Source organism: Anoplopoma fimbria, chromosome 9 (genome assembly GCF_027596085.1).
Source record: "Anoplopoma fimbria isolate UVic2021 breed Golden Eagle Sablefish chromosome 9, Afim_UVic_2022, whole genome shotgun sequence".
NCBI lineage: Eukaryota > Metazoa > Chordata > Actinopteri > Perciformes > Anoplopomatidae > Anoplopoma > Anoplopoma fimbria.
The window spans coordinates 4509553-4535966 of record NC_072457.1 but is presented as its reverse complement, the minus strand read 5'-3'; the positions used below and the strand labels follow the sequence as shown (position 1 = coordinate 4535966).

Here is a 26414-nt window from a genome sequence, read left to right as displayed (position 1 = left end):
GTCAACCGGGGAGCTGGCTGTGAGTAAGTGATGCTTAAATATCTAGCAGCCAACAGAAAGAGAACCGAAGCAGCTTGAGGTCTGGATGCTGATATACATCCCGTCAGAGTGAACAGTCGGATGAAGCAGATTTGTTTCCAAATGGAGCTGTGACACAGTTTGTCTTTAGTTTTAAAGTCTGTACTCAAAAAACATCCCACAGTTGGAGATAAGTGACAAGTGAACACAAAGGAAAAATCTGTTCTTTTACAGATTGGGTCAAACTGTTGTTTTGATTATCCCCAAAACATGTATCCACAGCTTCATATCCAACAAGCAACAAGACATTAAGACATTCAGGTTTGAATAAAACCTCAGAAATAAACTATTTAACCCACAAAAGTTAATGTACTATGATATCTGTTACAGATGCCTTTTAAAATCAAATTTGTGCACTCGTAAACAGTTTACTATACAGTTATTCTGCAAAATCTGCTGAAAACTACAATGCACTACAATTTCCCCGCTTATCTTACATTACAGACCAAAAAAAAAAACACAATCACTTGATTTGCTCTGGAAAAATGGAATGAATGAATAGGTTGGTCAAAACTTTTCTGTGGCCAACATTTGCACTTTCAAATTGATTCAAATGTAGTTAAAAGACCAGAGTGTGGGATAAAGTTGGATCTAGTGGTGTGGTTGCAATTTGCAACCAGCTGAATACCCCTCTCCTCGCCACTTCCTTTTCAAGACTGCGGTAACGTGCACGTTTATGTCACGTTGACATAAACGTGTCAACAACATTTCATTGCAATCCATCCAATAGTTGTTGAGATATTCCCCTAAAAAACACATCAATCAACCTGATGGTGGGGCAAGTTTGGGGGCACAACAACAAAAGTCAGTGGAAATGTCAAAGTCGGTAGGATTTATTCTGGGCACCATGAATAACTGGACAAAATGTTTTGACAATCCTTCAAACAGTTATTAAGACTATTCCAAAAAACAAAACAAAAACAAATAACTCTACTGTGGCGCTAAATAAAGAGTGAGGGGATCACCAAAGTCAGTGTGATTTATCCTCTGGGGGTCATGAATGTCAAGAAATTCCAGTCTAGACCAAAATGGACAAACAACCAACCAACCGACTGACTGAGTTTTCCATCTCTGGACCCATGCCGCCATCATGGCAAAAAAACAATGATTACATCATCATTTAACAACTACAACTCCCATTAGCACCGTAGGCTTTTTTTTTTGGTCAAAGCCCCAACAGAGTTGTTGAAAGTTCACAAAATAACAGCAGTCCTTGATTTGAAATAGCGTTCAGATGTTATTGTCCAGTACAGCAGCAGATTCTCATTAATCAAAGAACAAGCAGAAAAACCACAGGAACATTTCTCCAGAAAGACAGATGAAAGAAATCCTTAATGAGAAAAAACATTAGGGAGCTTGTGAAACAGAAACCAGCCGGAAAAAAAAAAAAAAAAAAAAAAAACTTAAAAAGAGCCAGGGTCCATTAGACTTTGAAGGCTGATGTATGTTGGGATTGTAAATGCTTGATTAACAAATCTCTTATTGAATCAAACGCAGGCTTTTTGTTGAAGGTCAGACTCGCCGGTGAACCCCCGCCCCCCCACGGTGGTGTAAACCTGTGAATGTGGGCAGCAGATAGAGAAACCACAGGGCCTGTTTCAGTTGGCCCGCTAACAGATGCATGCTAACAGAACCGGCTGGACTGAGACCAGCAGCCAGAGATATGTGTGTGTGTGTGTGTGTGTGTGTGTGTGTGTGTGTGTGTGTGTGTGTGTGTGTGTGTGTGTTTTTAAGTGGAACTTCATTTCTATCATAAGTATACGTATGTAAGTTTCTGTTATTATGTCATTATCTGTACATGTATGCGTTTACGTGTAATTAGAAGTATGGCTGCCGCTAGTTATTATTGTCATTAATCAATCTGCTTAATGAAGAAAATAATTGTTTGGACTCTAAAAAAAAAAAAATCAGGAAAATAGTAATAAATTACAATAACAAGTTCAAAAGAAATGCCAAAGTGAGATCTAAAAATTGCTCATTTTGTCCAACCAAGACTTTAAAAACAGAAAATATTTACATTTGACAGACTAATCAGTTAATAATCACATGAGCCAATTACTCTTTTCACTTCTAATTTAAACTTAAATAGCTTTATCCTAAATCCAGAACCAAAAGGGAGAAATATATATTGTATATATAATTTTGTTACATGATGGTGGTCCTTATTTTTTACACTATTTAGTCTGTAAATTGTTCTCCTTCTACAAAGATGGACTCAACTTCAAACAAACAGCCAATCAAATCGCTCCATTTTAAATCATATTAGCATAAAGCAGTAACATCTCCCTGCCAGCATTAAGCAGACGATCACACCAGACAGCAGCTACAGAACAACAGACCACATTAGCTTCATGCTAACATGAACACACACATCAAGCCACCAAACACTTGGATTTTAATGTAAACAGAGACATTTTTTCATCTTTATTTTGTGAAAATTTTAGGCAAATTTTCGAAAACTCGACGAAATAATGTGAATGAGTTTGTTTTTGTACCCAAAGTGAAAGAATATATACAGGTTTTTTTTTTTACTTGTGGATCTTGTACAAACAACATAACAGTTATTGTCAATATTAGAACCCAGATATGATCTTGTGTGCCCAGCATTCAGGACTTTGTGGGCTTTATATATGTGAATATTTTGAAGACAGCAGAAGTTATTTTCAAAACCTGTTACTTTCTTTTCTGAGCATAACGATATTTGGGGAATATTCAGGCATTTTTCTCTCATCTCTGAGTTTCTATATAGATTTTTTCAAAGAACCAAATTAAATTAAAAGTAGATGAAAACATACTTTGTGAAAGTCTTGTGTCCATGTCTTCATATACTGCACTGTGTACTTTATGTACTGCATATTTGTGTTTTAGAGTCTGTTTGTTTAAATATACTTTCTGTGTATTTACACTGTAAAATATGAACGTATATGAATTCTGTTAATACCCGTTTCAGTGTGAGTGTGTTCACTGCATGCTGTGTTATTTCTATTTCCTCCCGTGTGTGTGTGTGTGTGTGTGTGTGTGTGTGTGTGTGTGTGTGTGTGTGTGTGTGTGTGTGTGTGTGTGTGTGTGTGTGTGTGTGTGTGTTCTGGGACATAAAGCTCTCTTTCTTCCAGCTCGGCTCGTTGCTCACATCGTCTGTCAGCCTTCATCACTCTCTCACTCCCTTTTTCTCTCTACCGTCTCCCTTTATTTTCAAACTCAAGTCCAACATGTTGGAAAACCTCTGCCACCCTTCATAAACCCCACACACACACACACACACACACACACACACACACACACACACACACACACACACACACACACACACACACACACACACACACACACACAAGTACTGTACAAATTAGGGGTTCTATTTTTGGGGACTTTATACTTCTCCTCTACTACATCTCAGAGGTAAATATTGTACTTTTTACTACACTACATTTTTCTGACAGCTTTAGTTACTTTATATATATTTCAGTTTTTCATCCACCTGTCCGGGTAAAACTTTGCATCTCCAGATGTGTTGATGTTGAATGTTTGTGATAAACTGAAAGTTGAAATGTTACTTTATGTGTTGAGAAATAAATCCTCCTACTTCTAAAGATAAATAAACTTGGAAAATGCATCGTATTTCTTTTTAGAGATACGAGGTTCTCACAGGAAGAAACACTACAAACATATGATGATTTTATAGATTATGATGCATTGATGTAGATTAACTAACCAACAGTGTATAAATACATCTACAGCAGTAAAATGTAACACACACATTAATTCAGCAGTAATATTAATCCAGAAACATCTATATATATATATATATATATATATATATATAGATATATAAGTAAAACACTGACAGGGAACATTTTACTGCACTATGAGTACTTTTACTTTTTATACTTTAAGTATATTTTACTGATAATACTTACATACTTTTACTAAAGTAAGGTTTTAAATGCTGCTTTTACTTTTAGTGGAGTAGCTTAACAGTGTGGTATTTGTACTTTTTCTTCAGTAAAGGATGTGAATATTTTTCCCACTTCTGTTCATTATAGAGTTCATATAAATTTGTAGAAACGTACAAAAGATGTACAAACATGGATCATAGAGGTGTAGCTGCTTCAGTAATCTCACCGTGTTCACTGCTGTTGTCTCCGCTGTACGACGTGTGTCCACCGCTGGACGGTCCCGGCGTCCCGGCCGACCGGATCGATGCCACGTCGTCATGATCTCTGCTCCATGAAATCTGCAGGGAGGAAAAAGACACAAGCAATGAGACACAGATCAGATACGTGACCTCAAATGTCATAAAACAAACCGTTCATGTAATAAATCCAGTGCATGACACACTCAAAAACTCTTCTCCATTCGGGGGACACAAACAGGCTTTCTTTATGGACAAACTGCCTTTTGATTTCAGTTTATATAATTACTAATAAGATCAACCAAAAGCCCCAAAGTTGGATGAACACTGTAAATCCCAATTTGCTCAATAAACTTTAACATTTTGTGGAAACGACTTGCACACAAAAGTTTTAGTTCAGTGCAGAACAGTAACATGAAAGTAATGAGTACATCAGATGTAAAATAAATGTGTCACATGACCCTTTTCTGCATGCAAATTTATGTCAGTTTAACAGAACATTTTTGAAGCATACAAAGTAATAATTTGTGTTTTTTCAGCATTTAAGGTTTTCGTTTTTTATAATTACTTATAAGATCAACAAAAAGCCCTAAAGTTGGATGAAATACAAAAAGTCCAGATCTCAGGTTTCCATACTCCCGAACCCAATACAATTAGTAGTGTGTCAGTAATTTGAATTTTGTGTTGTTTGATTATTTATCATCTCTTTCAGATTGTAAACTGTTGGACAAAAGTGGAAAAAAGAACAAACTTCAAGCTTTGTTGTTTTGCAGGATGGTAACATGAAACATTTACAGCAGGACTTAAAATGGTAAATTACAACAAGGGAAAACGAGTAACTAGTTTGTAAGTCAAAACCATGAAGAATAGATATTTAACACTCATTGTTTATCTCTTTAGGGCTCAGACTCAGAGCAGTGCCACCTACAAAAAAATCTAACCTGAACAAACTTAAGAGCATCTTTGTCCCACCCACTCTGTTTGATTGACAGGTGATCTATGTAGAAACACCTCATCTATGAGTTCTCTGCAGTAACAAAGACAGAAACTAAAAAGACAAAACCAAGACAGAGCAGGAGGATGATCAGTGTATCATTCCACCAATAAAAAAAAAAAGAGGCACTTGAAAATGAAACCAGAGCTTTGGGAGCTGCTGGTCATCCGACACTAAGCTGCTGGAGTTCACACTTCTGGGTGATTAAAGGGTTAAAAGGCCTGACAAGTGGCCGCTGGGCGCTGATTTAAAACCTGCTCTGCTGGATCGGAAAAACAGACACAACCTGACTTTTCACCGCTATTATTCCCGCTTCTCGTGGAAGTCTTGACGAGTCCGTGAAGAAAAGAAAAAAGAAATATCAGTGTGTGTATGTGTGTGTGTGTGTGTGTGTGTGTGTGTGTGTGTGTGTGTGTGTGTGTGTGTGTGTGTGTGTATGTGCGTGTGTGTATGTGTGTGTGTGTTATCTGTGGTCAGACAAAAGGAACACACACTGCTCATATTCCATTTTCCTTTTTTGGGGGGGGTTTCAACATTTCAATTTTGTTTAATAAGCCCTGCAGAGCTGCTTAGATTGCAGCCAAAAAAATGTAATAATATAGTTTGACAAAATTGTCTCAACTCAACAGGTGTAGAACGTCACCTCTCAGAGTAACCAGAGCTTGTGCAAAATGTGGATCAGTACCAGCTAGATTTATTTGGGTTTTGCTTTTATACATAACGGGCCTGGAACCAAACTCCTGTAGAGGTGCTGGAGTCTCTTCTACTGTCTGAGTGGTCCAGGGTGAGAGGAGCTAGGCGGGTGTAAGCCCCTCGGCTGTTAGGGTTCTTCCTGGAGAACAAGAACTTCTAGTTGCTGAGACTCTGACTTTCGTTTGTGCGTATTCACTGAACAGCAGCTGGGATTGACAGGCCTTCTTATGCCCCTTTTTAACTGGACACAAACCCACTTACACCCACTGACATGTGTTTTTAGTTGGGAAATGTTTCAAATCGGTATTCATTGTATCAGCGTCTCCAAAACGGATTTGTGTTGTTTAATTATGCATTTGATTTAGGACCACTGAGGCTGATCGAGTTATTCTTTATTCATCCAAGTTAGGATTGACCTCAAGTTTTCCTCATCAAACACTCAAAGATGGAGAAGACTGGAGGGGGGGTTGACTTGAGGGAACGGTCTGCCCGATCTGAACCTGAGTAATTAAACTCCTGTGTTAGTTATGGAAGGAGAGCTGCAGCGTCGGTGGTCGCCAGAGCAAAAATCTGGACGTGGGAGGTGTTTGGGGAGACTACGGAGAAAGGCTTTTGTTTGGATTCAAGGAAGTTCTGGCAAACAGTCAGAAGGGAAAGCAGGACTTGGCTCCGGCCGTTTACAGCCGGGGACAAGTAACGCTGATCTGGACTGAGGGTATCATCAAGAGGTAGGAAGAGGACTTTGATGAACCTCTAAAGCTGACAAACTCGTCCTCCGTGGAGGAGGCATCCATATCCCAGAGGTCTCTGGGGAAGTTAAGAAGCTCGTTAGCAGCGAGATGCCAAAAGGTGGACGAGGTTCGGCCTGAGATGCTGAAGGTTCTGGACATTGTTGGGCCGTCTTAGCTGACACAACTCTTCAATGTCTCGTTGAGGTTGGGAACAGTGCCTGACAGAGTGGGGTCGTGGTTCCCATCATCTAAAAAAGGGGGCTGGAGGTTGTGCTCAAATTATCAGGGCTCCAGCATAGACTTCATAGGAGAAGTGGACGTAGTCTTGGTGACGTCACCTCTTGGTTTGAGGACTACCGTTTTGAGGCAGCGAGTTTGGCATTTTTGGCAGTCGCCATCTTATTTTTTTGCAACCAGAAGTGACAAGAGAGGGTGGAGCTAAGTACAACCGCACGCTGAATAAGACTTTTTTTTAGGTGACCAGAAACGTTACAGTTAACTTCACTCATGAATTGAAAAAGTTGTAAGACGATACATGAACAACACCCAGGCCGGACAACGCCGCGGGACCGACCTGTCAATCACAAAGTACCCCCGCACTAAAGCATACCCTGCTTTGTGGTCTATTTTACTCTCAAAGGATCCATCATTTACTAAATGACATCATGCTGTATTGAAGAAGACTTGAAACTAGAGATTGAGACCATGAACTCGTGTTTACAATGTTTACTGAGGGAATAAATCAAGAGGGAAGTTTCATTTTCTCATAGACTTCATTGTATTGGCTTCACTCTTCAGAACCGGATCACACCGCTGCACACTTTATATTTCTGTCCTAACAACTTGTAATCCTTATTCTTCTGAAGAAAATAAATTAGCGTTTAGTGTTCTTATTGGTGATATTTGAGAACTCAACATGTGCCTCAAAGAAAATCAGGGAATTTATGGTACCCATGTGTGAAACTCTGTAAACTTAAGTAATGATAAAATAGTAACATTTACATTGTTTAACTTTTTAAGGCTGCACATCAATAATAAAAACTGTGCTTTAGATTTACCTGGATGTTCAACATTAATTATCCTGAATTCAATTAAGTTAATGCAAAAAAATATTGACGTAGATTTTTTTTCCCAGACAATAAATCATCTGTATCTATGTGATCTTTAACTTCTTTTGAACTATGACACATAAAGAGCTGATTTAGAGCTCACAGTGCAGTCCGCTGCTCATCTGTGTATATTTACTACCATCTAATACCATCATGACACAACACTGTGGGAATAAACATCAGATTCCAGGAACCGGATCAGTTTCCAGGAAGTGACGGTGAGCTCACCTGATCAATGTTGTTCCCCGAGGACCTGATGAAGTCCTCACTGTCCGACTTGTTTCCGTCTTTGTCGTCCATAACCAGATCGATCGGCATTTTGCCTTTCAGACAGCTGATGTATCGATGACAGAAGTTATCACAAAGCTCATGAACCTGGAAAAAGAAAAGCATATACTAAGAATAAACATCTTAACACAGTCAGTATATTTCAAAAAGATAGGTGTAAAATTTTGACAAGTAACACTTTTCCGTCATTACAGGAGTATCAGTAAATATAGTTCCATAAGAGACCAAATTAGTAAAAAAATTGTATAGATAATATATAATAATAGTGTAATTAATGTTAAATATACACAAACAGACAGTACATTTAGACAAGTACTGTACCTAAGTACAATTTTTAAATACTTGTACTCTAATGTTTCCATTTATGCTACTTTATACTTCTACTTAAGTACATTACAAAGCGAAATTTGTACTTTTTACTCAACTACATTTATTCTAAACTTAGTTACCTGTACACACAGTATCTTAAATTGGCTCTACATTGACAAACTACAAGATTACAATGTTCTTAAATGTACTCATAAGTAATAAAAACAGAATAACATAATATTTTAAAATAACATAACAATTTGAGAGAAGCCATTCTGCATAATGAATACTTTTACTTTTGATACATGAAGTATATTTTGCTGATGATACTTGTACTTTTACTTAAGAAACATTCTTAATTCAGGACTTTTACTTCAAATAGAGTATTATAGAACGGTGGTATTTCTGCTTCTACCTAAGTAAAGTATCTGAGTACTACATGTAGGTAGAAATGACAATATCGGAACATTATAATACGAGTGTTTTTTGTTCAGGAATAAACTTTATATTTGACAACAGACGTTGGTAAAGTTGGAGCCTGATAAATAAAAGGTCAAAGGCCACTGAGAAAATTCTGACCTTCTCCAGCTCCAGGAGGTGGAATCGCAGCACTTGTATCGACTGTACCATCTACCATACAAAACAAAGATAATAATGTACAAGGGAGATAGAAAATACACACTTTTATAACATAATAGTATTAACATTCATAACAGTTTAATAATAAAAATGAACTCACCAAATTATCCAGCTCTGGATTTGATGAAAATAAAGGCCTCTCTGATCGGATCTAGACACAGAAAAAGTATTGTAATAATTTTACAACATGGCCAACTGCCCTGTGGCCCCGGACCCTTGAGCCCAGTTTATTCTCATGCGAGTTACGAGCACGGAGGTGTTTATACTCAACACACTATTCTCCGAAACGCCAAGGGGTGTACGAAAAAAAGATTCGGTTAAAAAGCAAGAAGTCAAATCTGAAAAACTCCAAAGACCAAACATGAAACGTCTAAATGCAGAGGAGAAATTGTTATCAACTGTAAACTCAAATCAAATATCCATGGTAATACTTTATCGCCTCGTTACTACCCCGTCAAGAAAGGAGTCAACTATTTTATACACAAAATGTATCTTAAAGAAACAAATGTTGAACATTCTGTCATCAATTTGATTTGGACAACATATTTAACCAAATGTTGATTTATTTTAAGATCTCTTGTTTTTAAATGATTTTAAAACAAATTAGCCATTTTTCTAAAATCCTCAGCTATATTAACAGTAGAAAATATTTCATTATTTTACTTCTTAATACAAGTTATTTTCTTTCTTCAGAGGTCACTTGGTTACAAAAATCCAAAAGGTGCACGGCAAAGCATCGCAGCAATTTAGGGGGCCCATGACTCTTTCTGCAAATTGGTCAATTAAGCCCAAACCAGCAGAGATAACTGTGGCAAATTTATCTTTGAAATTCTTAGCAGTTTTTAAAACAATACGTCTCTGATTTCGGACAGAAGCTGCTTCTCATTTCTGTCCAGTGTTTGCTGAATTTTACAGTTGAAAGGACGGTTTATTTATTTGTAGTGCAGTATTTAGACACCGTTATATTTCTACTTTTGTTTGGTGAACCAAAAGGAATACTTACATCATGGACTAATAAACACACAATGCACAGAAAGTGGAATAATAGTGGTGTCATTGGGGGCCCACAGCTCATTGAGGACCCGGGGCCCCCCTCAAGGATTAATCTGGCCCTGGGCCCCTCATTCTGATCCTGATCCTGCAGATCTGTTCTGTATTAACTCAGACACGCGGATTCAAATGTGTGTCTCTGTACCTGTTTGGAGAAGACGGCGATGTCCTCGTTGAAGGAGTCCGAGGAGCAGACGTCTCCTCCGGCCACGCCGCTCTCTCTCGGCGTGCAGGTCGCCAATTCACATTTTTCAAAAATCAGTGCGAGCAGAGGGAATAAAGGATGTCTGAAAAGAGAGAGAGAGCGAGAGAGAGAGAAAGGGGGAGGATCAGCTCAGACTGTAACACAAGATTCCTGCTGCCTCAAGCTTTTTAGAAACGTTCAAGCGGCACCAAGATTCAGAATCATAATCTTTAAAGATGTTTAAAGTGTGTTGATTTGCAAATTACAAAGAAAATTAAAGTACAGAAAGTTTGTAGGTTTGGAGCTATCCATCCCTTCAATTTCTGTCTTCACCCCTATACAATTGAGGTGAATTGAACTTTGTTTGTATAAAACATAAAAACTGATTGTACTTCTTTTAAGTGTCCTTGCTTACTCTGCATCATCCACAAAACACAAGGTCCATACTTTTCATTATGAGGACCATTTCTTCAGTAAAGTGTAATTCCAATCAGTGGAAAACAAACACTGTTTTGGGGTGGATGCAGAAATCTCAAAACCTTGACAGCTAGACTAAAACTATCTGCATGGTACCACCAGCAGGAAGCGAGAATTTTTTTCTTTTATATTTTATAACAGGGAGGAAGCACATCTTGGATCTATAATGAAACAAAAAGCAGGTGCAGCTGATGCACAGGTTTAATACATTCCATGAGAAAGGGAATGCATTCCCCGAAAAACTCAAGACACACCGCCTTGGGTAAAAAACAAAAAAAGATTATTTACTGTGGCTACCTTATTAATACCAGGAAAAAGGAAACTCAATTATTAGTTAAAAAGAACCAGACTTAGTTATATTTCTGTGAAAAGTATGTTTCGACATTTAGAACGTGACGCTGGCTCCAGTAAGTCAATCTCATTTGTTTAATAGGATATGAGTCTGTGCAGAAACTAAAAGCTAAAACCATTGCGTAATCTAAACAGGAAAATAAAAGCATGTATTACTCTCACTGTTTTTTTTTTCAAATAAGACTAGTTAAACACATCTTTGGAGTTGGTAAAAACAATTCTTCCGCAGTTTAGTGTCAAAACTAATTCAAGCTTGTTATTTTACTTTCTTTCATTTAAGCCTTAAATAACAAGGAACCCATTCACAAATGTGCAGTTACAACTTCAGTTTCAATTTAACTGAATAAAGTTATTTGAAATTCAGATTTATGAATCCTGTCTTGTGTTGATGCAGAGGTCAAGATATTTTATCCAAAAAGAATAGTTGATTGTCATTAGCATCAAAATAAAAGTAGATGTCATGACACTGTTAATAATATTTCAAGATGAAAGGACCCCAGAATCGAACCCTGAGGAACTCCAAAAAGTGTTTGGGTTTGAGGTCAAGCTACAATAAAAACATGGAGGGAGCAAGAGTAGACTTAATCTTGTAACTGATTATTGCAACCATGTAAACACACCCAGTAAAGATGAAACCAAATATTTATCGGTGTTTCATAAATTTTTTAAACCAAAATGTCTTAAATGTCTCAAATTATAAATAAACTGAATATCTTCAGGTTTACGGACTGTTTGCAGAACAACGAGCAACTTTATAATGCCACATTATGCTGAATTATGCGAAATGAGCATTTTTCTGCATTTTCGGTCATTTTATCGATAAAACAATAATGCATTAATAGAGGAATGAATCCGCGGATTAAAGGTGAGTCAATTCAAAAAGTTTATACACTGCAGTTGTATACCAGCAGCAACAAGAAGAAGCATCTGTAGCTGCTGATGAAGCAGAAAGGATCCTGTTGCTCCAACAGAACACAAATTACAAAATCGACCGTTCAAATATTTTAAAGATTGCGAACGGGTCAAAGTTCAAAAGGTTAAGCAGCCTTTTTAAAGGTGGTTGGACATAATACATGTTACTAAACAGAAAGAATGAAGGAAAGAAAGAAAGCAGCTGTGGCTTTTTGTTTAATTTTGTTTGCAGAAAAGGAGTTGCATGTTGTTGTTACTGCACTCGAAAGACAAAGAAAGATGTCTGAGCAGCAGGAAGTAATTACTCAAGTACTGCTCTTATGTACAATTTTAAGCACTTGTATCTTTCATTTTCAATCATGAGCCACTTTGTACTTCTATTCTACTACATTTCTTAGGGAAATATACTTTTTAACCACACTTCCTCACATTACTTTAACAACTGTGGTTAGAGAAACTTTTCAGATAAAGTTATTGTTTACAAAAACTACAATTTGATTATCATAAAAAGTCAATAGGAAGACTTCAACTCATATAGAAATCAGTTCCTACCGGTGCAAGAAAGCAGCAACACATTACTCAATTACTTAAAATGACTCCATTTACTTCCCATGAAACAAAGAATTCATTTTAAAATCCTCCAATAGGTTCATAAGGCAGAATAAGACCAGGAGCTGGGTGCTGCACTCTGGAATGATTTCTCGGATGAGCAGTGATCTATACAAACTGTAACTCCATTTAGAAATGAAGCTCAAAACCACCCTGTTTTCTCAGGGTGTGTGTGTGTGTGTGTAGGTTTTGGATGTGTTTTTATTTTTGCATTATTATCTTAATTGTTATACTACTGCTTTTTCTATGTCTGATGTTTTTTATGCTTTTATTAAATGTAAAGCACGTGTAATGAAACGTGCTCTATAAATAAAGCTTCCTTGGCTGCCCTGCTATGAGCATAAATAATAAAATGCACTTCTACATATTGATTTGTCTACGTACATTTGAAATAGCTCCACCTCGTTTACAGACAGGAGTCATTTTTCTGCATAATGAGAACTTTTACTTTTTGATTCCTGCTTCTCATACTTGTATTTTTACCGTAGTAACATTTTGAATGCAGGACTTTTACTTTAGGTGGAGTTTTCTGAACATTAATGTGCTGCTACTTTTACTCAAGTAAACTTTTTCCACTCGTCTGTTTCTGTGTTGACCTCAAACAAGCAGCAGGCCTCACTCCATCACACTAACACACACACACACACACACACACACACACACACACACACACACACACACACACACACACACACACACACACACACACACACACAGATAATGCTTGTCTGGCTCAGCTCGGCCTGGAATGGAACAGCGTTTAGCTCGGCCCCAAACATTGAGAAGTTAAACAGATAAATCAAACAGGAAACGACACCAAGAAACAGTTTTTAAAAAAGGAAACTGTTCTGATAGAGCTGGTTTTTGTCCTCATCACCCCCCCACAGTGTGAGTAAACTCATCTCACCCATAAATGGCGTCTTTGTCCCTCTTGACGGCGTCCCCAGCTGTGGCACCCATGCCGCTGCTGCTGGTGTGGGTGGACTGGCCGTACTGGTGTGGAGGGTATGGACTGGCTGCAGCGGCGGCGGCGGCAGCGGCCAGGTGCACGGCCTGCAGTGAGCGGGCGGCGTGGTGGTGGTGGTGATGGTGGTGCGGGTCTCCGTACACCCCACCCACGCCCTCCAGCCCGTAGTGGGCCAGGTCTTCATACTGAAACACACAGAGATAAGAGATGGGTGACCTTTGACCTCCTGAGTAGTCACGTAGGAGCCGTTCGCTGACCTCAGAGGTCGAAACGCATGATAGATTTGAACAAACAATGTGGTGAAACAAACTGTGTGCAGGGTTTAAATGCAGGGTGAACATGTGTGATTTACATCTGTATCTCAATAAACAATAAAATGTCACAAACTGACATCAACCGACACAAAAATCTATGTTAATTTCAGAAAAAGAAAAGCTAGTTTGACCAATTTTGTTCCTTAAAATAATAAAGACTAAGACTGTTTTTTCCATGTATTTAAAAGAATAAATACTTCTAACAGAACAATATAATGCAATTAAGTAGAACAAAACCCCCCAAAAAGACCAGAGAGAAGAGTCTAGCACTCTAACAAAACGTGTCCAAGTGTTCCTGTTATTTTGTCCACCCTCTTGTTTATTTCCTCTAATGTGACAAATAGTTTGATGCTTCGGAATAATAAAATAAGCATAAAGAACTTTTAAACATTCAGTAACAATCTTAAATTCATAGATTATTATTTCCTTATAAAAATTAAAAAGTAAGTAATAAAGTAGGTTGACTTTTCTAAATAAAAACACCCTGAAACCTCTTAAAGCTGAAGAATTATCCTACTTATCGCCACATATTTAATACAGATAAATTCATATTAACGTCTAAAAGCACAATTGAATTAAATAGTCTCTGAAATGCAAAACTGAAATATTCGATGCATGAATGTTGTATTAGTTGGGACTGTGCAGGTGTTCCTATTATTTTGTCCACTTCCAGTTCATTTACTATGAAAGAGTTTTTTAAACTTTTAAACACAAATTACTTTTTCAGATAAAAATCATAAAAATTCTGTTAACTTCTGCTTTAAAACACTTGAAAGGACAGTTTCTCTCCACTGGGGAATTCTCTATAAAGGGGGGTGGACAAAATAACACGAACACTAAAACATGATGCAGTCGAATGTAAAAACACCATCAAGTTTAAAACAAGACGTCTCTGACAGAAACATGAGAAAGCGTATAAATATCAGACTGCACTGTGCCGGTGTTATTCATTTTGAATTATAGTCATATTGTTTATCCTCTTGTAGATTTTCTCAAAACTTTATAAACTCAGACTTTGCGGACAAAAATCTATTTTACTTTCAGAAGGAAAACAGGATTTGTTCTAAAATGTTTATACCCACAACACAGTATATGCATATTAAGTATATATACAAATGTACACATTTTTTTAGTTTTGCAGTAAATCAAAACAAGTTTAAACTTTTTAATGCTACAATCTACATATTAACAGATGCTTTAAAAAAAAAACTAAACTTATTACAGCAGAAATTCGTTTGCTTTTTAATAGAAGCAACTGAAGTTTCTCATTTTGTTTTGTCTTATAAAAAGGAAGTTTAGTTGGTCTTTATATGTTTTTAAGGTAAATGTATGCTTTAAAAAGGCAAATTGACACTAGTTTAAAAAAAAACGTAAAATTATTAATCTCCAAAGCAACAAGAAAAAAAAGAGCCATATTAAGAAAAACGTGTTTTAATTAAAAATAAATAACATAAAACATGATTTTAGTTTGAGTCCTGAAAAGAACCTGATATATTTATAAAATCACTGCATGATTATTATCTTTTAACGTCCAAGGACAAAAGGGCAAAAATCAATTATTATATTATATATTATTATTATAAATCATTTAGAATTCATCATTTCTATTTTATCTTCTTTGCTTACAACATGTCTAGAGGTGCAGTTTGTTTCCTTTAGTTTAGTTTAGTTTATTCTCCTGGTTTAACAGGAGCAGCAACAGGTTTCCACTGAGACATAAACTAGTTAGGACACACAATGACTCAGATATTTACTTCACTTTAGAGCGTTTTACGTGTAAAAAGTTGATCATAAGCTCAGTAAACTGTGTCTTCATGTCTGTGTGATCAGATCAGAGCTGATCACTGATCAATAAAACACAGTTTAAACTTTGACCTCCACAAACAGCGGCCTGTGTGAACAAAAGAAATGTTTTCATGCAAAAAATATTTATTATTTAACTGGTTTTTTTAGCTTCATCAGCTCCAGTTAAATAGATTTAATCAGCTATGAAACAAATGAATTAAAAGTTATTTTTCTTTATTAATTATCGGCCGACACACACACACACACACACACACACACACACACACACACACACACACACACACACACACACACACACCGAGGAACGAAACGTGTGTTTATATGACTTTATATAGTGTCAAATGTTTCCTCCAACATGTGGTAGAACATTCATATTAGTTTAATGATAAAAAAAAGTTTGCAATGTTTATAAGTTGGTGAAATAGAATTATTCGTTAATTTCTCTTAAACTGAAAACTTTTCACATAAATCAAAACTGAGACATAAAATCCAAAATTTCTACAAATCATTTCAACTTTAACTCTCAGGAATAAAATCTTACGGATCCCTAAAATATGTTGTAGTGTTTAATAGTTTAAATGATCTCCTCCACTGACTGCAAAGTGATTTTAATTTAATTAAATCTCAGTTATCGTTTCACTTTTATTATTGTTTTAAAAAAAAAAGTTTCAATTTAATTAAAGTGTCTATTATTTCTTTTTTTTTTTTAAATAAACGTGTTAATACAAATACACAATGTGTTCTTTCTATCAGTCCTCACTGTTGAAACAAACACTTTTAAACTGTCTTACTTAATAAAAGTGAAATGTATTATCTTTACGCACGAGTTAAAGTCTGAATAACTACTAGTTTGTACAATTAAAAACAGTAAATATAAAACTAGCTTCAATAAACAATATTAATATTCATTAAAACAATTAGATTTTCGAATTAAGAAGTTATTTATTAACGAATTAAATAGTTTAAATGTTGTTTTAAGTCAATTTGAAAGAAAAGTGCTTCAATGTTTTGCACAAATCCAAACTCATTTTATTGATAATCGAATTCTCTCCTCTCTCTCCTGTCTCACTCCTGTCTCACTCCTCTTCTCTCACTCTTGTCTCACTCTTGTCTCACTCCTCATCTCTCCAATAAAACTTTATTTTTACGCACCCGTTGCGCCATCGTCCCCGTCTCCCCTCCCGGACTCCAGGTGCCTCCTGCGGGTCAGAACACACATCCACCTCCCCGGTACCGGAGCGTTACCCGGTTAGTCCCGAGTGGACCGGAGGAGCAGACCGAGACACACACACACCCGTCTCCAGACGCACAGGTCCGGGCAGACTCTCTCCTGCTCCCGGCCTCCAGAGCAGCAACCGACCACCGACACAAGGAGCTCAGTCAGCAGGCCGGACTATCAGGTTACATCCCAAACTGGGGAGAGGAGGTGGGAGGAGGAGGGGAGGCAAAGTGAGCCGGGCCGTGCTGAGCTGGTGCGTTCAAATCCCCATCGCAGCTCCGGTGCAGAGGCTTCCTCTTCCCTCAGAGCAGGCCAGGAGGAGGTGTGAGGAGAGGAGGAGAGAGGAGAGATGGAGGAGTGAATAGTTTCTTTTTTCTCCCCACTTAAAGGAGCAGAGACTCCCTGCGCGTCCCCGCAGATACAACCAGACGTGCCAAGGCGCGCCACCGCGAAGTGGACTGGATGGAGGACAAATGTGAGGAGGACAAATGTGAGGAGGACAAATGTGAGGAGGACAAATATGAGGACAAATGTGAGGAGGACAAATATGAGGAGGACAAATATGAGGACAAATATGAGGAGGACAAATGTGAGGAGGACAAATATGAGGAGGACAAATGTGAGGAGGACAAATGTGAGGACAAATGTGAGGAGGACAAATGAGGAAGACAAAATGAGGAGGACAAATGTGAGGACAAATGTGAGGAAGACAAATGTGAGGAAGACAAATGTGAGGAGGACAAATATGAGGAGGACAAATGTGAGGAGGACAAATGTGAGGAGGACAAATGTGAGGAGGACAAATGTGAGGAGGACAAATGAGGAGGACAAATGTGAGGAGGACAAAATGAGGAGGACAAATGTGAGGAGGACAAATGTGAGGAGGACAAATGTGAGGAGGACAAATGTGAGGAGGACAAATATGAGGAGGACAAATATGAGGAGGACAAATATGAGGACAAATGTGAGGAGGACAAATGTGAGGAGGACAAATGTGAGGAGGACAAATGTGAGGAGGACAAATGTGAGGAGGACAAATGTGAGGAGGACAAATGTGAGGAGGACAAATATGAGGAGGACAAATATGAGGAGGAGGAGGACAAATGTGAGGAGGACAAATGTGAGGAGGACAAATGTGAGGAGGACAAATGTGAGGAGGACAAAATGAGGAGGACAAATGTGAGGGACAAATGTGAGGAAGACAAATGTGAGGAGGACAAATGTATGAGGAGGACAAATGTGAGGAGGACAAATGTGAGGAGGACAAATGTGAGGAGGACAAATATGAGGAGGACAAATGTGAGGAGGACAAATATGAGGAGGACAAATATGAGGACAAATGTGAGGACAAATGTGAGGAGGACAAAATGAGGAGGACAAATATGAGGAGGACAAATATGAGGAGGACAAATGTGAGGAGGACAAATATGAGGAGGACAAATGTGAGGAGGACAAATGTGAGGAGGAGGAGGACAAATGTGAGGAGGACAAATGTGAGGGACAAATGTGAGGAAGACAAATGAGGAGGACAAATGAGGGACAAATGTGAGGAGGACAAATGTGAGGAGGACAAATGTGAGGAGGACAAATGTGAGGAGGACAAAATGTGAGGAGGACAAATGTGAGGAGGACAAATGTGAGGAGGACAAATGTGAGGAGGACAAATATGAGGACAAATGTGAGGAGGACAAATGTGAGGAGGACAAATGTGAGGAGGACAAATGTGAGGAGGACAAATGAGGAGGACAAATGTGAGGAGGACAAATGTGAGGAGGACAAATGTGAGGAGGACAAATATGAGGAGGACAAATGTGAGGAGGACAAATGTGAGGAGGACAAATGTGAGGACAAATGTGAGGAGGACAAATGTGAGGAAGACAAATGTGAGGAGGACAAATGAGGAGGACAAATGAGGAGGACAAATGTGAGGACAAATGTGAGGAAGACAAATGTGAGGGACAAATGTGAGGAGACAAATGTGAGGAGGACAAATATGAGGAGGACAAATGTGAGGAGGACAAATGTGAGGAGGATGAGGAGGACAAATGTGAGGAGGACAAATATGAGGAGGACAAATGTGAGGAGGACAAATGAGGATGAGGAGGACAAATGTGAGGAGGACAAATGTGAGGACAATAAGGACAAATATGAGGAGGACAAATATGAGGAGGACAAATGAGGATGAGGAGGACAAATATGAGGAGGACAAATATGAGGAGGATGAGGAGGACAAATGTGAGGAGGACAAATGTGAGGAGGACAAATGTGAGGGACAAATGTGAGGAAGACAAATGTGAGGACAAATGTGAGGAGGACAAATGTGAGGACAAATATGAGGAGGACAAATATGAGGAGGACAAATATGAGGACAAATGTGAGGAGGACAAATATGAGGAGACAAAAGACAAATGTGAGGAAGACAAATATGAGGAGGACAAATGTGAGGAGGACAAATGTGAGGACAAATGTGAGGAGGACAAATGTGAGGACAAATGTGAGGAGGACAAATATGAGGAGGACAAATGTGTCTCTATGTGTTGCTGTTATGGAGACAAACATTTTATAAACTAGGAATTATTATTATTATTATACACTTTATTGATCCCAATGGGGGAATTACTGCATAGCTCAACTACACAGACACAGACAATAAATACACATACTATACAACTACACAGACAATAAATACACATACTATACAACTACACAGACAATAAATACACATACTATACAACTACACAGACAATAAATACACATACTATACAACTACACAGACAATAAATACACATACTATACAACTACACAGACAATAAATACACATACTATACAACTACACAGACAATAAATACACATACTATACAACTACACAGACAATAAATACACATACTATACAACTACACAGACAGACAATAAATACACATACTATACAACTACACAGACAATAAATACACATACTATACAACAAGATAAAGATAGAACAGGAATTCATTGCAAACTACAGGAATGTATATTAAAATAATATGTATTTTTGGGGTTTTGTCGTTTTTATTTGTAAGGTGGAACTTCTAAAGTCCTAAAAATGCAACAAGGTTTAAACACAACAGAATAAAACCCCTTTAAAGTTAAAAACCCTCAGGGGCCTCCACTACTCCTGGTTTACAACGTGGCAGTGTTTTTGTGGTTATTTGATTAACTGCAAATGTGTTATTAAATCTGTCTGAAATGAGAGGGGCCCAGAGGAGACACCTGCAGTGTTACATAACATTCAGGACCCCGTTTTGCAAAAGGGGGCCCCCACGAGTTAGACTCTAGTTTTTGGGCCTCTGTAACTTTAGTTTATAATATTTTTTACATGATGCATAAACAATGAGGGAGAGAAATGGGGGTGAACAGGGACCCACACACAGGGAACGCCCATGTGTGTGGGTTCATGTGGCCCGGAGTGAAAGTGTAGAATAAACTGCCTGCAATAAATGATATACATATCAAAATGCATAATAATAACAATAATATCATATTCGACAAATGTCTTTTTGCACTTTTGATCTCCCTCTAAACACGAAACACACGTATTATTTACAGAACTGAAACGCTTTTTATATGATAGACAGCAGAATGTTGTTATTGAGGCAGATATGTTTTTGATAAAATAACCCTGGAATATTAATGTAGAGAGATACGGCCTAAAGTCTAGAATAAGTTATTCCTTTTCTTTCTAGTTTTACAATAATATAACTTGGCTTTCTTCTCTACTCTTGTATGATGATGTATCAACTTGTTACTGTCATTAAGTGTCGACTGCACAGAAATAAAGTCAAAGTTCAAATGAGGGAAAGAAAATAAAGCCTGATATTCACTTTGTTTGCAGACGGCTGAACTCTTGGGCTCATCTGCCATCTAGTGTTTGTAACGTGTCAACACCAGCCAGAGCAAACTCTCTTATTATTATTAATCCTATTAAAAGATGTTTCACGAACACGCTGGTCTGATCAGAGGGGAGTTGAAACGTCCAACAGCTAAAAACTACAACCAATTCAAAAGATCCTGAGCAAGAAATCAATTTAAACATTAACCAAACATGAGCTGTAACCAGATAAATCTACAAATATCACAGTGAAACTTAAAGTTAAAATAATAATGTTAAAGAAATTAAATGTAAAACCTTAAAGACATAATCTCAAATAAAACCTTATTTACATGCAACACCCTTAAAGTGTTTTTTTGTTTTGTAATTTTGGTGAAACGACCCTTTAAGTCCCAAAGGAATAGTTTTCCTTTTCTTTTTTTTATGATTTTAAAGTATAAAGGTACGATTTCAAAACATAAGAGCGCGTTAAAGTTATTGTAAAGACGATTTTTGAACCATAAACACACAACAGTAAAGACGTCTGCTGTTTTATTTATAAGGTTGAGTGATTTGTTATAGACATTATTTTAAAACATGGTTGGTACCACTTTCTAACAGGGCTCCCTTTAATAAAAGGTTTAATATGTTTTAACTAATGACTCAATTAAGACTTTATAAATCATTGAATAATGTTTTATTAAAGCTGTGGGTTGCAGAAAGTCAACCGGTGCATTGATAGGGTTTCTCTGATGATCTAAAGAGCCAGCTAAAGACTTGCAGACTTTTAATTATAAAAGTTTCTTATTTTAACCCCTGTATCATTTTCTCCTCTGAGTTCCCTTGTTGTACAAAATCTATAATCAACAGTATCTGGACGGTTGTTTACATCCTGTAACGTGCAGGTTTATCCTTACGCAAAACAAAAAGAAAACAGCCTGAAGAAACCTGCAAATCTATTGTTGTCTTAGTGTCCTCTAGTCAAGTTTATTTCATTTATAAAGCCAGATATCACAACTTTACCACAAGAAGCTTTTCAATCTGTACAACATACGACATCCTCTGTCCTCAAACCATTCATTCCAGTCCATTCAGATAATTAAAATCCCTCCAAAAACACCTTTAACAGGCAATAAAATGAAAGAAACCTCAGGAAGAAGAGCAAGAGGAGGGATCGGACGGTTTTGAAGTAAATATAAAATAGTAAAATTACAGTATAGACAAGTTTTGTAGAACCAACATTCAGCAATTTCAGTTTGTTGCTTCATGCATCAAACTAAGAGTCAGTATATCTTTGCCTCTATTGACAATACATTTTTTTAATGTCCCCAAACTTTATGAATGTGCAATACTCCTTCAATAGTATTTGCTTTCTGGCTTCAAATGCAGAAAACAGTGACATCTGGTGGTTTGTGAAACTAACTGAAGCACTAAAAGGCCGCTCTGATTTTATTAGTTTCAGCCTCATGTGTGCAGTAAAAGAAGTCTGAGTGTTATTAAATCTGTACTGCTTTAGTTCAGAAGTGATGCATTTAAGGTAGATGTTATTGTTCATCATCATTATAATTCACAACAGACATCATGTGTAACATTAACACACATCTTTACCATTTCAACCAAGGGCATACATTCTCTACAAGTTACATTGTGAACTTCTGCACATTTCGGTGTCAATGTTTTTACACATTCCTGTACAGCTCTTCAACTTTAAAAACACTCATATTTTTCTATTTTATTTGTACTGTTATTAATGCACCAAATCACCAAGACTAATTATCTGCATGTCCAAACCTGCTTGGCAATAAAACTGTTTCTAATACTGATGTTACATTTAAACAATTATTAAATGCATCGTCCAAAATGCCGACAAAGTATTTTATTTTGTACTATTTTTTCGAATAATTAATAAATAAGACTTTTTCTTTGATTTCATTATTATTTTGTATTCGGTTCACTTAATTGTATCTCATTTAATTTTCCTTACAATAAATCCTGTACAAGTGTTATCTGAATGCACTCTACATATAATGAGATAGATGTGTAGACTAGAATCCAATAAGCAAATCATAAATACTTTTATTATAAACAACACAAAGAGTTCTAAAAACAAATTCAATGACTTTTATCTTACGTTTGTTATACGAGGTATGGGTATGACCCTTACACCTCTATCTGTTACAGGGTTTCCACCAGGTTTGTGCCAAAGATCTAGAGAAAGAAAAGAAATGAGGATGGCCTTTTTTAATACTATCAAAAAATGTATTCTCTATTTGTATACAGAATAAGTAACATATTACAACAGCGGATCAACTTTATTATGCTTTAAAATAAATGGTTTAAGTAGACCTACATTTATTTCCTAAATAGGTGGCCTTTAGGTAGCTAGCTAGCAGTCTAACACTAAGGTTAGTCATAGCTAGCTACAAGTTAATGTTAGCTATAAACCTGGCAGCTAACATTGGCTATGTTAGCTTCATTACATTTGTGGACTTCTGACGGAGAGGAGTTGAGAAAGTACAAAACAAAACTTCTCAAAAACTTTTCAAAGTAAAGTTAGAAAACTTGTCAAACTAAATTAAACTCTTAAGAAGCCAACAGTGACAACGTTTTCTTCACTTGGCAGATACACCTGAGACGATTCAGAGGAATGGAACAAGCTTTGGAGCGTCTGATAGAAACAGATGAACAACAACTTGATACCGTTTCATATAAAGAACTCGTAGCAGATGGATGGTCGCTCACCTGCTCAGGTGTTCAGCTCCTCAGAGCGTGTTCAGCCTCCGTGTCCGTCCTCGTAGACGCTCCACAAAGTCAAGTTCCAGAAAAACTTAAACAAGTAAAAGAAAAACAAACGGGGAAAGAAAAACATGGCAGCTTTAAGTTGTCATCTTTTCTTTCTACCGACAGCTTTCAGCACACGTTCTCCATCATGATCTACATCCGGGGGTTTTACAGCTCAGGTAGAAGCACAGTCTTTATATAGACCACCAGATGGCCACTTTTTATCAATTATCCAATGAGAAGTAGACACACAGAAGTCCCGCCTCTAAAGGATGCAGCACCTCCTACACAGAACTTCAAAATAAAAGTACACAATAACATTTTACATAAATACAAAATAAAAATAACTTCACCGTCACAAAACAAAGAAAGGATTCAAGATCTACATGATATTTTTTTATAAAGCTTATAGTGCATAAAACAACAACAATATTCTCTTTTATTAAATAATCATAAAATGTATAGTTTCACTTGTAACTGAGGGTAATTTTTTAATACCGTATTGAAAGAATCAACGACTTAAATTTCTGATAGTTTACATTGCATCATGTTACATTCTTGGAATATTTATTTATTTCATTAAAAAGCAAAATTATCCCATATATCTAAACATAGACAGATGCAAACGTATTGTTAGTAATGATTTAGTAATTAATAATGATGAGACAGACATTGTGGTGAAGTTCCTGAGGACATGCATTAAGTAACATACACATCAGTTTAACATCTGGAGGCAGCAGGACAACAATAGAGGCCTTGTCTTGTTTTCTAGGTAAGTTCCGGAGTCAACGTTGAGACAGAGAGCTGTGTGTTTAATTACATTTTGACAAAGATATTAATAGATATGAACTGACATTATGAATGTGAATTAAATGAGAGGTTTTAGATGTATGTTTTAAATTTAATCTCTGCCCTGAAAACACACACAGAAAGCTGAAAGTGAAAATATAAAGTTTCACAGTGCAAAACTTAAAATATATCTAAATAAACATGAACATGGCCATCACCAGGATTTCTGAAATGACCTCGACCCTGACCCTGTTTCTAAATCTGCAGACATGTAGTTTTGAATATAAACCGAAGTTCAGTAGATTTTATTAGTGACACATTTGAATCACTGGACAGGGCGTTGAGCATCTGCACTGGACTGTACAAATAAAGTCAGACTAAAAAATAAATAAAAACACAGTTAAATGAGGTCTAACAAATATTAAACACACACAGAGTCACCCCTACCATGACTTTACCAAATAAACATCAAACACTGTAGATTATTGTGGAGAAAACAGCTGTTGAGCAGATGTGAGGAGCAGCTGCAGTAGCATGACTCTGCCACTAGGTGTCACTTAAACACAGAAGACAAGCAGTGGCATGTTTAACTGATGGTCAGCTGATAAACTGAAGGGAATAGAAACTGGGGCTCTTGTTTTGGAGAATAGTTTGCACAGGGGCTTGTAAATAAATATGACATTACCTGAAAAACACATTGTGCTCATTTATACATCATAAAACAACGGTCTGTGTGGTAGGGAATAGATCTAAACATACCATACCAATGACCTATGCAAACAAATCTTACTATGAGGGGGTAAATATATATCACACCCCAACAAGTAAAGACACAATCTTATATAGAAAGTTTATATATAAAGAAGTGTATATATTGTGTAAAAAATGTTTTATGAACATCTCTAATGATGAGTTAAAGGCCCAAAAACCAAGAAATACAATATACATCTCTAAGGGACAATGTATATTATAAGGAAAAAGTACCTTTTGCATAACGTTTTAATCTCATTTTTCCTTTGCCATTAATTACATTTCACTTTTTCAAAACCTTTCAGAGACAGTGTGCCAAATGTTTTTCTCCTGAGAAGGATGTTATCATGTACACACTTGGTCCCTCTATTACAACTTTTAGAGCCACCTCTATGACTGCAACTACTTCTATCAATGTTATGGTACTCATACCACCTCCACTACTCCCAGTACTACTACAGCTGCTACCACAACTCCATATGACTACTGCTAATATTGCTGCTACAGTCACCGTTCACATTACAATTAGGCAAAAATACTTTTTTTCTATTTCACCACTTTGCCACGACTCTTATTTGCTATTAGTACTACTAGTTTACTATACTAGGCCTGCTAATAATACTACGCTACTACCATAGCCACTAGTATTTTTTTCTATTGCTCATATTTAATACTAATATTTGCTAACATGCTATTTATTAAAAATAGAATATTAAAATTAAAACATTACATTACATTTACATTACAGTCATTTAGCAGACGCTTTTATCCAAAGCGACTTACATAAGTGTACAACATAGGTATTCAAGAGAACTACTAGTCACCAGAAGTCATAAGTGCATCTCCTTTCTTAAACAAGCATCTAAGAGCATAAACCAGAGCAAAAGTACAGAAACAAACTAATACCAATACAATAAGTGCAACAAACTAATACGAATACAATAAGTGCAACAAACTAATACGAATACAATAAGTGTAACAAACTAATAGAATACATAACTAATAATGAATACAATAAGTGTGAATACAGTGTAACAAACTAATACGAATACAATAAGTGCAACAAACTAATATGAATACAATAAGTGCAACAAACTAATATGAATACAATAAGTGTAACAAACTAATACGAATACAATAAGTGTAACAAACTATGAATACAATAAGTGCAACAAACTAATACAATACAATAAGTGCAACAAACTAATATGAATACAATAAGTGCAACAAACTAATATGAATACAATAAGTGTAACAAACTAATACGAATACAATAAGTGTAACAAACTAATACGAATACAATAAGTGCAACAAACTAATACACTAATACTAATACAATAAGTGTAACAAACTAATACAAATACAATAAGTGTAACAAATAAGTACAA

General features: G+C 36.7%; 1 protein-coding gene across 1 annotated transcript in view; it reads right to left on the bottom strand.

Moving 5' to 3' along the window:
* Window positions 1–17112, bottom strand: part of meis1a (Meis homeobox 1 a) — a 47142-nt gene extending 30030 nt beyond the window's left edge. Inside the window, exons 1-7 of the mRNA XM_054605035.1 lie at window positions 16796–17112; window positions 13464–13708; window positions 10169–10310; window positions 9074–9124; window positions 8914–8964; window positions 7966–8112; window positions 4201–4312 (exon numbers count right to left, since the gene is read on the bottom strand). Coding sequence (XP_054461010.1) covers window positions 4201–4312; window positions 7966–8112; window positions 8914–8964; window positions 9074–9124; window positions 10169–10310; window positions 13464–13708; window positions 16796–16807 — 760 coding nt within the window. The 5' untranslated portion in view covers window positions 16808–17112. The remainder of the gene's footprint in view (window positions 1–4200; window positions 4313–7965; window positions 8113–8913; window positions 8965–9073; window positions 9125–10168; window positions 10311–13463; window positions 13709–16795) is intronic.
* Between the last annotated feature and the right edge of the window lie 9302 nt (window positions 17113–26414).